Here is a 12,293-nt window from a genome sequence, read left to right as displayed (position 1 = left end):
ACTGAACTCTTACATAAGAGATAAGAAACAGGAAACAATGCTGTCAATAGTCCAGAAAACACAAGACCAAGGTTTCAGGCTGCCCTTCCTCAAATTAAGTAACTTCCCAAAATGTATTCCAGTATTGTTGTCTTAGAGCATCAGGGCTTCTAAAGTCATGTAACCACTGACGTTTTGCAAACTTTAGAAGCCAGAATGGTGCAAAGGAAAAAAGGGTTGGTTCTCCTATTTCAAGATGAAGTGTGACTCCCAAAGTTCACTTAGTGATCTCAAAAGCAAGTCAATGGCTCTGTTTGAACATCTTATCACATCTTGGTTTGAAATGGATATAATTTATAGAGTTAGAATAGTTTTGCTAACAATGGTTTGATGTAATGTCTGAATTGGCAAACTAGTTATAGTCAAAGTGCTATGTCTGGAGTTAGTTGTACAATAGAAGGAGTGGAGAGAGGATGAAAATCAAATGAGCAGTATGCAGGCAAAACCATGGTTTGTACTGCCCAACAGGCAAGCCTTGAAATAAATTCAGTTTGCTCCACAAGCAGAGCTATGGCTGTAAGTATGTCTTATCAAAGGAGTAACCACACAAACCTAGCACAAACCATGGTTTTCAATTCTGGTTTACTATCTGATCACAAACAATGTTTGCCTGTGCAGACACCATGCCAAACCATTACTAAGCTTCCTTAACTATGGTTTGGCTTAATGTCTGAAAAGAGTCACCAACCCAGTTTGCTTGTAACGCAAAAACAAACCATGGCTTACCATGAATGAGCAAGCGTGCTAGTGCACAGGGAGAAAATCATGACCATACTGCCAGAAGCTAAACCATGGTTTGATTTAACCATGTTTTGTCCGCACCTAGGCTCATGATTTGTTTTCTCCAAACAAACCATGAGCAATAAGCCAAGAATGAATTTTGGATACAGCTGTGGGTTTGTTTAGACATTTAATACAACCAACCAACCAACATTATGCCATTACCAAGCAGGACAGGTCTGAACACTTGTGAAATGCTGATAATTTGACACCGTTTTTACTTTGCCTTTCTGTAAAACTTGCACCCTTGTCAAAATGAAAAAAAAAATCTGACAAATTTCCATCTTTGAACTGACATTTACCAACAAAAACTGATGTTTTTTGTCACATGACCCTACTGCTTTTGCAGACAAGAAGAAAGCAGTTTTCAACTTATCAAGCCCTCTATGGGCACAGACAACAGATGTCAGGAATGGAAAAAAATCAAGAGCCAAAAAGTTGGGAAAAGAAACTGAGCTGACTAGAAAACACAGTTAAATACAGTTGTGTGGCTCTTTTCCACTTCTCTTGATTTATGTAACAATGAAAAATCCACCCAATAGTGCCAAAAGTTAAATTTAGATAAAACTCAAGTTTCTTCAACATCCAAGCTCACCCCTCAGCTCCACTCCATCTTCAAATCCCCATCCCAAACTCTCTAGAAGTTCCCACCTGCACCCACATACCCTGTGGTGTAAGATCTCTCCCCATTCTCTTTTTCTCCTTATTCTGTCATACTCCCTGTCAGTGTTCATCATTTGTTGCTTATCTCGTTTCCCCCTCCTAACCCCTCATGGTCTTCCAGCCCCATACTGTACCCCCATTCTATCTCTCACCAACCCCATGCCTTTTCTTCATGCCTGCCCCCTCTTGCCCCATACACCCACTTCTCTCACACCCTGCCACCTTTCCTCTCACCCCCTCCTAATTCACCCCCACTCTCCTGCCCCATACTTCCATTTTCCTTTCTCTCGCTCACTAGCTCCTCACTCCTCCAGCCCTATACCCCTGCTACACTCACCAACCCCTCCTGCCCCATACTCCCCACATCCGACCCCCTCCTGCCCCATACCCCCAACACCCCACACTCATCCTGCCCCACACTCCCACATTCACCAGCCCCTCCTGCCTCATAACGCCCCCACCCCCACCTGCCCCATATCCCCACACGCTCACCAGTGCCTCCTGTCGTTTACTTTCTCACTCACCAGACCCTCCTGCCCTACACCACCACCCCACCCATCCAGCCCCATATCTTCCCAGACTAACCAGCCTCTCCTGCCCCATACTCCCACTCACTACCCGCTCCTACCCCATACCCCCCACCCCACTCCTCCTGCTCCATATCCTCCCAGACTAACCAGCCTCTCCTGCCCCATACTCCCACTCACTACCCGCTCCTACCCCATACACCCCCACCCCACTCCTCCTGCTCCATATCCTCCCAGACTAACCAGTCTCTCCTGCCCCACACATCCCACCCACTCCTGCCCCATATCCCGCACACTCACCAGCCCCTCCTGCCCCATGCCGCTTTCCTTTCTCACTCTCCAGCCCCTCCTGCCCCACAGCCCCATTTCTGCCTGCGCCGGCCCCTCCCCTTCTCCTCCTGCCTTTCTTGCCTCACCTCCATGCCCCCTTCCCCTCCTCTTGCACCTTCCTCACAGAGCTCCCCCCGGCCCCCCTCTCGAGTGGGGCGCCCCCTCCTCCTCCGAACCCTGCCCTCCGGCCCCGCCCCCTCCGCCTCGCGTCACTCACTTTCTCACTCGCGCGCCAAGCGGCCCCGCCTCCGCCTCCTCCTCAGGTGCGCGAGGCCAACCCCCGCTCCCCGGCCTCAGAGGCCTGCCGCCGGCCGGCAACTCCTCCGGCCCAGCGAGCGCGGCCAAGAGCGGCAACGACGGCGGCAGCGGCAACCCCCGCCAGGCACCTCCTCCATCCTCCTCGGCCCGTCCCTCCTTCCTTCCCCTCAGGGAGGTAAAACCTGGTAAAGAGGGAGGAGCGGGACTGGGAGCGAGGAGAGCGCTATTACGCATGCGCCCCTTCGGCGAAGAGGCCAAGGCCAAGCGAGCCCGGAGGGGCTTGAGGGAAGGGATTCGGTCCGTGAGGAGAGCATGCGCGGCTTGTGTTTGTGGCGGGCGCTTCTGTGGACTTGGGCCCGCAGACTTAGGAAAAGGGTAGAACGGCGCGCAGTGTTAGTTTCCGGGTTCTGTAGACTCCCATATAAATTAAGGAAGAACCCCAGAATTTTAACGTAGGCGTTGTGATGACCATTATTATTATCGTTACAGTTTATTACTCGCTCTTCACCCTAAGGTCCCAGGACGGACTGCAACAATTTAAAACACAACGCTGATATTAAAACGCAGTAATTACACAATACTAAGAAAAAGTTTAAAACAAGCTTAAGATTACGGAAATAAGGTGGGCCCCTCAAATATAACACCGCAAGTGGCACAGCGTGGTGTTATATTTCCAGCAACCCAGAAACTCCGTATCCAGGCCACTCTACCCTTTTCTTTCTCTATCCCTCAGAAGAGAAAGCAGCTCAAGTAAGAGCTTCTGCGCACGCACAAAAAGAGGCCCGCTGGAAAATAGAGCGAGGCCGAGCAACCTCAGCGCGCGTGCGCAGTGCGTGCCAGTGGCCCCGCTGCGCGCAGCTTTGACAAGAAGGCGCTCTGCAGAAGTTCAGATACAACGTGGTTTCCCTTTTGTTCTGCAGAAGTCTCACGGCCCACATCTCTCTTTCAAAACCTGAGGTGGGCTGTGGAACAAACAAAAGACGGTCTTGTGTCACCTTTTAAGCGATATGGCAGTTTAATTTGGAATAAAGATTTTGTGCACTTGGCGCAATTCAGGATTCGGGCTTCTGACGAAGTGTAACATGGAAGAATGGAGACAAGAGAGCTCCCGAGCTTATGCAGAGTAAATCTCTTCCATCCCACTAAAGCAGCCCAGGATCATACCTTTGAAGTTTATGAGGAGGAGGATACCAGCGAGTAGGCATGACTTGCACACAGAATCAGGGCCCAGGGAGCTTCCTCAGCACTGCTTCATCCATAACAGCTAGAATTGTCATACAGTAGCTAAGTGTCATCTTGCTACTGTGATTCCTTACTGTTTGTTTTTACTGTTTTTATTGGATACTGGATATTGGATACTGGATGGACTGCTTTATTGTTATGTGTTGCAAACCACCCTGGAGCTTGTTTTCCCCCCCTTTTAAATGAAGGACAGTATAAAATGTTTCAAATAAATGCACATTTAGATAAGCACAATATGGTAGTGCATATGGAACTTGGAAATGTTTATTAGAATGAGATCAAGACTGGGAAGCAGCATGGAGGGATTCTTTTTTAAAAAAAACAAGGCAAGGTAGAAAAAGTGTCTGTGCTGTGAAAGGATTCGAACTAACTAGAGCCTGTGTGTTTGTGTGTTTGTTAAAGAGTACTGGACTAGAACTGGGAAGACTCCGGTTTTAACTCGCATCAGAAGCTCACTGAGTGGCAATGGACCAGTCATTATATTTTCAGCCTCAGCTACCTACCTTTATGCCCATGATGGATAGCTCAGTCAGCAATCCCACGTTGGGCAAGAAAATTCATACATTGCACAGGAGTGGACTCGATGGTCCTTGTGGTCCCTTCCAACTCTACAATTCTATGGGGAAGGGGAGGTGCATAGTGTTTTTAAAAAACCAGAGTTTAAAGCAGATGTAGAGGGCTCTTCATTTCCGTTAGAGGAATGTGGTGCTGAAGAAGGGGGTGACTGAGCCTTTGCATTGTTCTCCCAATCAAATACCTCCCACCCCCACATACTCTGTGGCTAATAACAGGTGTCTGGGAAGGTAAAAATCCAGAAAATGGCACAGAAGGAGGGGTGTTCGATTTAAACTAGCCCACTCTTCCAAAAACCTAACCTTTAGGAAGATTTATTTAGGGTTAGGGTGATATTTGACATTTAAGGAGTCATTCCAGCTCAGAGTACCAGTATCTTTGAGCAAGGTGCCTGAGGGAGGAGAGTGTATTTGTGTTCCGTCAAGAGTTTCCTCATGCTCCTATTGCACCAGCTTGGAGGAATCTGAATGAGGAAGTTGGGTGTGGGGGATAACACTAACCCAGAAATGCGGATAGCCTGTTTGCAAGAGAGGGCTTTTTAAAGGGGAAATCCCAACTGAAAGCAAAGCATTTTTATATTAACAGTACTTCTGATGGGGGCTTGAGACCTAGGGAGGCCATCTTGCCTAAAGCCACTTGCAGCCTCAACTGATGGGGTTGTAGTCAAAGCAACTAGAGGGCACCCGGTTGCTGAAGGCTGCATTAGTGTAACATCCGGTGCTATTTCCCTGTCGCAAGAGTTGGCTGGAATTTCAAAAATTCGACTGAAAACAAGTCAACAAAGCCAGAGGTGGGCCATGTCATGAGGTAGCTGCTTTAGATTTTGGGAAGCGTGATGAGCTACTGACTGTCCTGGCTTTTGCATTATAATCCAGCAGGAGACTCCTGTTGTTCTGTGCAAGCCTGGTTGGAACAAACATAGAAATGAAACCCCATTCATTTCAAGTAGGCTTGTACACAGGATAATGTCCTGGTCAATTTTGCCTTGTGTCAATGAACATGAAGGAGGTGGGGGTGGGGACCATTTGAATTGAAGAAGGCCTGTAAATTGCATGCAGAATGTCCCAAGTTCAGTCCCCAGCATCTCAGTCCCCTGCCTGAAATTCTGGAGAGCTGCTGCCAGTTAGTGTCGACAGTACTGAGTTAGATGAGCCAATGGTTTGACTCAGTATAAGGCAGCTGCCTGTGTTTTTTTTCTGCATCAAGACTCCCAGATGCTTTGTACTAGCTCTTCATGAAGCATCTTTCATTTTATTTAAATAGGCCTAATGGAAATTCCTCATCCTAGAAAAATAATTGTGATTCACGCTCCTGCCCTTCTCTTTCCAGCAAGCAACAAGGTCAGTTTCACAGCTGCTAAGAGGAAACATTTTTACATAGCCAGTTTCTTTAGGACATCTACTGCTTTTACGGAAAGGATGCCTCCCCCCTTCCCCCAAACAAGGAGAGATGCAGTTCTAGTGCAATGCACTTATTACCTGTACAAGGACCACCAGATGACCCGCTGCGTTGATGACCTCCTGCGTTTGATGAACACTTATCCTAATTGATGGCGATTAGGCACAGTGGCTCAACGGACAAGCACACTATTTTTAGAGAGCTCAATGGTTCTGTAGCCACCTCCAAAGGATATGACCTTGGTAATGAACTTTGGGACGCTTGCTTACTTTCTGGAGCATGAGTGGTTAAGTGCTAGTCCTGAACCTCGAGGCAATAATAATTAAGTGGTACTGGTTGTGCCCCAGAGAAGGGCTGGCACATGGCATCCCTGGGCATTTGCTGGAGCCCAGAAGAACCCACTGATGATAACTGCCTTGGTCCACTCGTCAAAAATATGTATGTCCCAGATTCTGAGCTGCCACATTTATTTCCCACAATGCCCAGACATCACTCTGAGGCATTGTGGGGAATTCCAGTGCCGCTATACTCAACTACCCAGTGTAGAGCTGCAGTTGATACCAGGTCAGTGGCTGGTAGGAAACCCACAAGTAGGACCTGAGCACAGGAGCTCTCTTGCCTCCAGCAACTGGTAAAAATATAAAGGGACCCCTGACCTTTCGGTCCAGTCGTGACCGACTCTGGGGTTGCGGCGCTCATCTTGCTTTCATTGGCTGAGGGAGCCGGCATTTGTCCGCAGACAGCTTCCAGGTCATGTGGCCAGCATGACTAAGCTGCTTCTGGTGAACCAGAGCAGCGCACGGAAACGCCATTTACCTTCCCGCCGGAGCGGTACCTATTTATTCTACTTGCACTTTGACGTGCTTTCGAACTGCTAGGTTGGCAGGAGCAGGGACCAAGCAACGGGAGCTCACCCCGTCGCGGGGATTCGAACCGCCGACCTTCTGATCGGCAAGTCCTAGACTCTGTGGTTTAACCCACAGCGTCACCCGCGTCCCGTGCAGCAACTGGTACCCAGAAGCATTACCACTGCACAGCCATCCTGCTTTTTGCTGGATCCTAGAAAAATGGGTTGAATTCTATTTCCCTTGTATTTATGCTAAATGATGCTGTTTTCATCTGCCATCTGCAGATGGACCACTGGCTTGATCAAGCAAGGCAATTATTATGTGCTTATTTATCTCATCTTCCGATAAGTGCTGGTGATGCAGTGCCTCTTTGAGGCATATGCTGTGGATGTGTCCTGTGACATCTTCTTTTTGGTCAGCTCCAGTTGTTCATATTAACTTTGTTTTGGAAAAAAATCCTTGAGGTTTGTGGATGTTCACACATCCCCGTGATACGTGGGGACAAGCAGACAGGCAACAAAAGAGGACCTTGCAATTGCTTTATGGTTGCAAAGAGCCTTGTGCTTCTACGCTGGAAGGTTAAAACCCAACCACCATTACGCAGCAGTCTTACGGCCCTTCCTGTGATTTTGTTTGGATATCTAATTGGGGAAAATGAACTGCTTTGATTAATAGATAGGTTTAAATTAGGATTGATGGATTATTTTTACTGTTAATGGTAGCCGACATTTCTTTTCATTCTGTGATATTTGCATATTATTATTATTTTAAAAAGGATTAAATGCAGTTATGGCAGACAGGTTTAGTGCAACCTTTCTGAAAACAGAAACAACGCTTCATTCCATACCAGTTGCACTTATTTCATAAGACCGGCAAGAACATCGGAGCCAAATTAAGAAGGGATTTAATCTGAAGTAAACATTCTTAGGGGCAGTTTAAGCCAAGATTTGGTGGTCGGACAAATCTCGTAGGAAGCCGTAAGGGGAAAAGGTCAGGGTGTCTCCCGTAATAGTCCTATCAGAAAGCCACTTTTCATAGACTGTCACTGTTAAACCTTGTTCATAATACAGGGCAGGGAGACCAAATTAGGCCGATAAAAAAGTTCAGGACTCTCAAAAAAAGGAAGCACTTCTCACACAACGCATAATGAAAATGATACTTCTCACAAGACACGCTGACAGCTTTCAAGGGGGATTAAACCTTTATTTAGTGTGTGTACATTGGTACCTCGGGTTAAGCACTTAATTCATTCTGGAGGTCTGTTCTTAACCTGAAACTCATCTTAACCTGAAGCACCACTTTAGCTAATGGGGCCTCCTTCTGCCGCCGCGCCGCCAGAGCACGATTTCTGTTCTCATCCTGAAGCAAAGTTCTTAACCCGAGGTACTATTTCTGGGTTAGCGGAGTCTGTAACCTGAAGTGTATGTAACCTGAAGCGTATGTAACCTGAGGTACCACTGTATCTATATACTGCCTTTAGGAACATAGGAAGCTTTTGTATACTGATTCAAACCATTGATTCATCTAGCTCAGTATTGTCTACATTAACTCACAGCGGCTCACCCGGGGTTCAGGCAGGGGGACATTACCAGACCAACCTGGAGATGCCAGGGATTGAACCTGGCACCTTCTGCATGCAAAGCAGATGCTTGGCCACCGTTGCAGTCCTTCCCTGCTCCCATTTCCACAAGTACCTGGAGAATATTCACTCCAGCAATTTATAAAGGATATCCCACCCATTCTCCAAAGGGGCTCATTCCTTGAAATGAGGGTTGAAACTTGGGGGGGGGGGGGGGAGGACAAATCATGCTTTAAAAGAGAAAGAGTCCTGCTTTTTGCTGGATCCTAGAAAACTGGGTTAAATTCTATTTCCCTTGTATTTATGCTAAATGACGCTCTTTTCATCTGCCATCTATCAGAAACAGATATTTGAGAGGCTGCAAATGTACTGAACATCAATAGCTTCGCTTTCATTGTCTCTCCCCTTTCATCGCCTCTCTCCTCACAGATTAATATTCTTTTCATTTATACCTATTTTTATACCTGCCAGGTCCAGGTGGTCGAGATCACAGATGCGTTAGAAATCCTACCCAAATAAGAAAAAAAGCTGCTTCTCCCCGGTTTGGAGGGTGACCAAAAAACAAAAGGGGTGGGGGAAGCGTCCAAAAGAAAGAAAAATATAATCAAACTTCTTACCTTTCCTTTACTGCCTCCTGGTTTCTAAAAGAAGCAGGAAAGGCTTTGTTCAAAATCCTTGCTGCTAAGTAGAGTCAAGAAAAAAGGATTAGGCGCTTTGACTTAGCCCTGCCCATGAGTTTAGATAAAATACCCCAGATAAAATGACTAATCAGGGTGCCTAGTCCTCCCTCCTCAATAATTTTTTAAAAAGCTTTTTCATGATACAGTACAATAAAAAACAAACTAGAAGGAAGGAAGGAAGGAAGGAAGGAAGGAAGGAAGGAAGGAAGGAAGGAAAAGGGGAAGGGGAAAATGCAAAGCCCTCTCTCAAATGTAGATCTTAACCCTTGCCTCACACAGAAAGGGGTGAACCCTCCTAGTTCTCACCTGGGAGTTTCCCTTCCTTCTTTCCAATCTCCCAGCCTTGGAGTTCTTCCCTTCTCTTCTTCTCACTCAGGGTCTTTCATCAACTATCTATCACCTTCATGTGTGTATAATCCCCTCAGTGACCCAGAGTAGAGATTGTTTTGTTCTGGAGATGGGGGAAACGTTGGAAGAAAAATACAAAATTGTTTCACAAGTGCCACCCGTGAAGATCCCAAATACTGGCATACTGTTAAGAAATACTATGCAGCGGCACCCCCTAGTGGGAAAAGGGAGCAATCGTAACCTCACCTGTCTTTTGTAGTACAGTGGTACCTCGGGTTAAGAATTTAATTTGTTCTGGAGGTCTGTTCTTAATCTGAAACTGTTCTTAACCTGAAGCACCACTTTAGCTAATGGGGCCTCCCACTGCTGCTGTGCCGCCGGCCGCACAATTTCTGTTCTCATTCTGAAGCAAAGTTCTTAATCCGAGGTAATATTTCTGGGTTAGCGGAGTCTGTAAACTGAAGCGTTTGTAACCTGAAGCGTATGTAACCTGAGGTACCACTGTAAAAGCAAGCTAGAATCTTTTGGCAGCTTATGCCATAAAGACGTCCAACACACATTTAAAGCACCTTGCTTCCCTCTCCCCCCAAAATCCTTGGAACTTCAGTCCTGCCCCTTGTCCCACAGAGCTACAATTCCCTCCACTCAGTACACTATAGTTCCCCAGACTCTTTGGGGGAAAGTCACGCACTTTAAATGTGCACTGAATGTGCTTTAAATGTGTGGTGCAGACTGTTCCCACAACCCTAACCAGAAGTAAATACTATCCGAGTTTCCCTGAGGCATACTCCCCAGGAAAGTGGGGTTAGGATTGCAGCGTAATCAATGTTTTGGAGCATCTTATGTTCTTATTTAAAACATAAGAAGATCCATCTAGTCCAGCACTGTTTTTTCCACAGTCGCCAACCAGATTCCTCTGGGAAGCCAACAGAGAGTCATACAACAACATCAAATTCATCTTTATCTGAGGAGCTATCCTTTCTTTTTAAAAAGAGAGAAAAGACAACTGCTATACTCCAACTGGGCAGCAGGTGGCAGAAGCAGCTGCTGTTTTGCCTTTGATCCCCACCCACAACACGGAGCCCAGTGGCACAAGTTCCACATCATTGCTATTTACAGCCAGAGGCAGCTCCTCCCTGCCACCCACCCTCCCATGCTGCTCATGCAGGATCTCTGCAGTATGAATAAGAGAGCGTATCAGCAGTGCAGATTGCAGGGGTAGCAGAGCAGCCCTTGCCTTGTCACATGCGAGCGTCATAGAGCGGGGGGGGGGGACATTTGTCCCGCCAGATGAGCACACATTCAACTCATTGCTCCACCTACTTTTGCCTCTAGTCTCCCCGGTCACTGGCAAGTGGCCCTCAGAAGGTTGCCAAGAAGGGAAATAGGCCCTTGGACAAAAAAGCTTCCCCCACCGCTGCTTAAGAACCTCTGCAACAATAATACAGTAATGAGCTAGGTGGACCAGTGGTGGGATTCTGTATAAGGCATCTTTCTATTTCTTCCTTAGAGGGGAAGAGTAGGGTGGAGCTTTAAAGGGCAGGTGAAGAATCATGTAATCTCCTTTGAACCCGTGCATAGTAAAATAAATAAATGCCTGTGTGTGTGTGTGTGGTACCTGGGGTGTTAGGGGATGGCTAACACCTTCTGGTGGGAGACATGTTATGCTGTTTCTGGGGTTGTTTGTCCACCTTTGGTCCCCACCCTGCACTCAGCTCTCACCTGTGGCTCCAAAAAGCTGTCGGCATGCGACAGCAGCCACACCCTGAGAACAGCTTCAACTGGCTGGCTAAACCAGCTGTGGGTAGCTGATGGGTCTCAAACCCTTGGTGAGTTAGGGACTTCCCCTGCGTGCAAAGACAGGATCTGGCATATTGAGCAGATGAGACCAATACAGTGGTACCTCTAGCTGCGGACACAATCCGTTCCCGAAAAGTCTGCACTAGAGTGGCGCTTCTGCGCAAGCACGATAGATCGCTTCTGCGCATGTGCAAAGCACACAGAACACTTCTGCACATGCACGAAGCGTGCAGAACACTTCTGTACGTGCGGCGAAACCCGGAAGTATACACTTCCGGGTTTGCCGCGTTCGCAACCCGAAAAGCCGCAACGTGAAGCAAACGCAACAAGAGGTATAACTGTAGTGGGTCCAACAGTCAAGAAGGTGGTTTCTGCAGAAGGGGTTCATCAGACTCTCTCTCTCTCTTTCTTTTTTTATGTGTCTGTGTAAAATGCTCAGTTTCCATTTTCTTAAGGTGCAAAATAGCACCAATGCAGAAATTCAATGCACAACAATTTAGTGGAAGCCACAAATCACAACTCAAAAACTATTCAAAACAAGCTTGTAAGACCAAGTAATACTAAATAATCAGTATCAGTATTAAACAATTCAGCAGACTAATGCATTATAAATATTTCATCAATATAATCAGCACCATCAAAATGGCAAATGGGGGGTATTGAATTGCAATACAGTGGTGCCTCGCAAGACGAAATTAATTCGTTCCGCGAGTTTTTTCGTCTTGCGGTTTTTTTCGTCTTGCGAAGCATGGTGTCGGAAAAGTTTTGGAAAAGCTTCAAAAATCACCAAAGTCTTCAAAAACCTCAAAAAAGGCTACCACGCCGCGTGCTATGAGTTGCTCCTCGAAGTCAAGTCGCAACTGTATTAACGGTTTTAAGAAAAAGGAAACAAACTTGCAAGACGTTTCCGTCTTGCGAAGCAAGCCCATAGGGAAAATCGTCTTGCGAAGCAACTCAAAAAACCAAAAACCCTTTCGTTTTGCGAGTTTTCAGTCTTGCGAGGCATTCGTCTTGCGAGGTACCACTGTAGTTATGTCACCGAAATGGGACTAGTAAAAAATGAGGGGGGTTTCACTGCTTGGGGGAACCCTAAGGTTTGCAGAAGTAAGTAAGGAGAAAATAAGGAAAGGACCAAAGAGGGAAGGAAATGAATATACAACCCAAAACAGTCAGCTGAGAACGCTTAGTGACCATGACATGCTGAACATCTGTTTAGGGTGTGTCAATG

General features: G+C 46.7%; 1 protein-coding gene and 1 long non-coding RNA gene across 4 annotated transcripts in view; one reads left to right on the top strand and one right to left on the bottom strand.

Moving 5' to 3' along the window:
- Nucleotides 1-2,689, bottom strand: part of NADK (NAD kinase) — a 52,970-nt gene extending 50,281 nt beyond the window's left edge. Inside the window, exon 1 of one of the 3 annotated variants that reach the window (XM_081016180.1) lies at nucleotides 2,557-2,689. Coding sequence is in view for 2 of the 3 variants with exons in the window: in XM_081016178.1 (XP_080872304.1) it covers nucleotides 2,310-2,327 (18 nt within the window). In the remaining variant the exon portion in view is untranslated. Of the gene's footprint in view, nucleotides 1-2,309; nucleotides 2,346-2,425; nucleotides 2,449-2,556 lie in introns of those variants that run through there. The other 2 variants (XM_081016179.1, XM_081016178.1) reach the window with 2 other exon arrangements.
- Nucleotides 2,653-4,073, top strand: LOC308482820. The gene is made up of 2 exons (XR_013989422.1): nucleotides 2,653-2,772; nucleotides 3,331-4,073. It is a non-coding gene; the product is annotated as an uncharacterized lncRNA (long non-coding RNA).
- The last annotated feature ends 8,220 nt before the right edge of the window (nucleotides 4,074-12,293 follow it).

This window comes from Podarcis pityusensis, assembly GCF_964106645.2.
Source record: "Podarcis pityusensis genome assembly, chromosome: 8".
NCBI lineage: Eukaryota > Metazoa > Chordata > Lepidosauria > Squamata > Lacertidae > Podarcis > Podarcis pityusensis.
The sequence above is the reverse complement of the archived record's forward strand: the minus strand, read 5'-3'. Positions and strand labels throughout refer to the sequence as shown.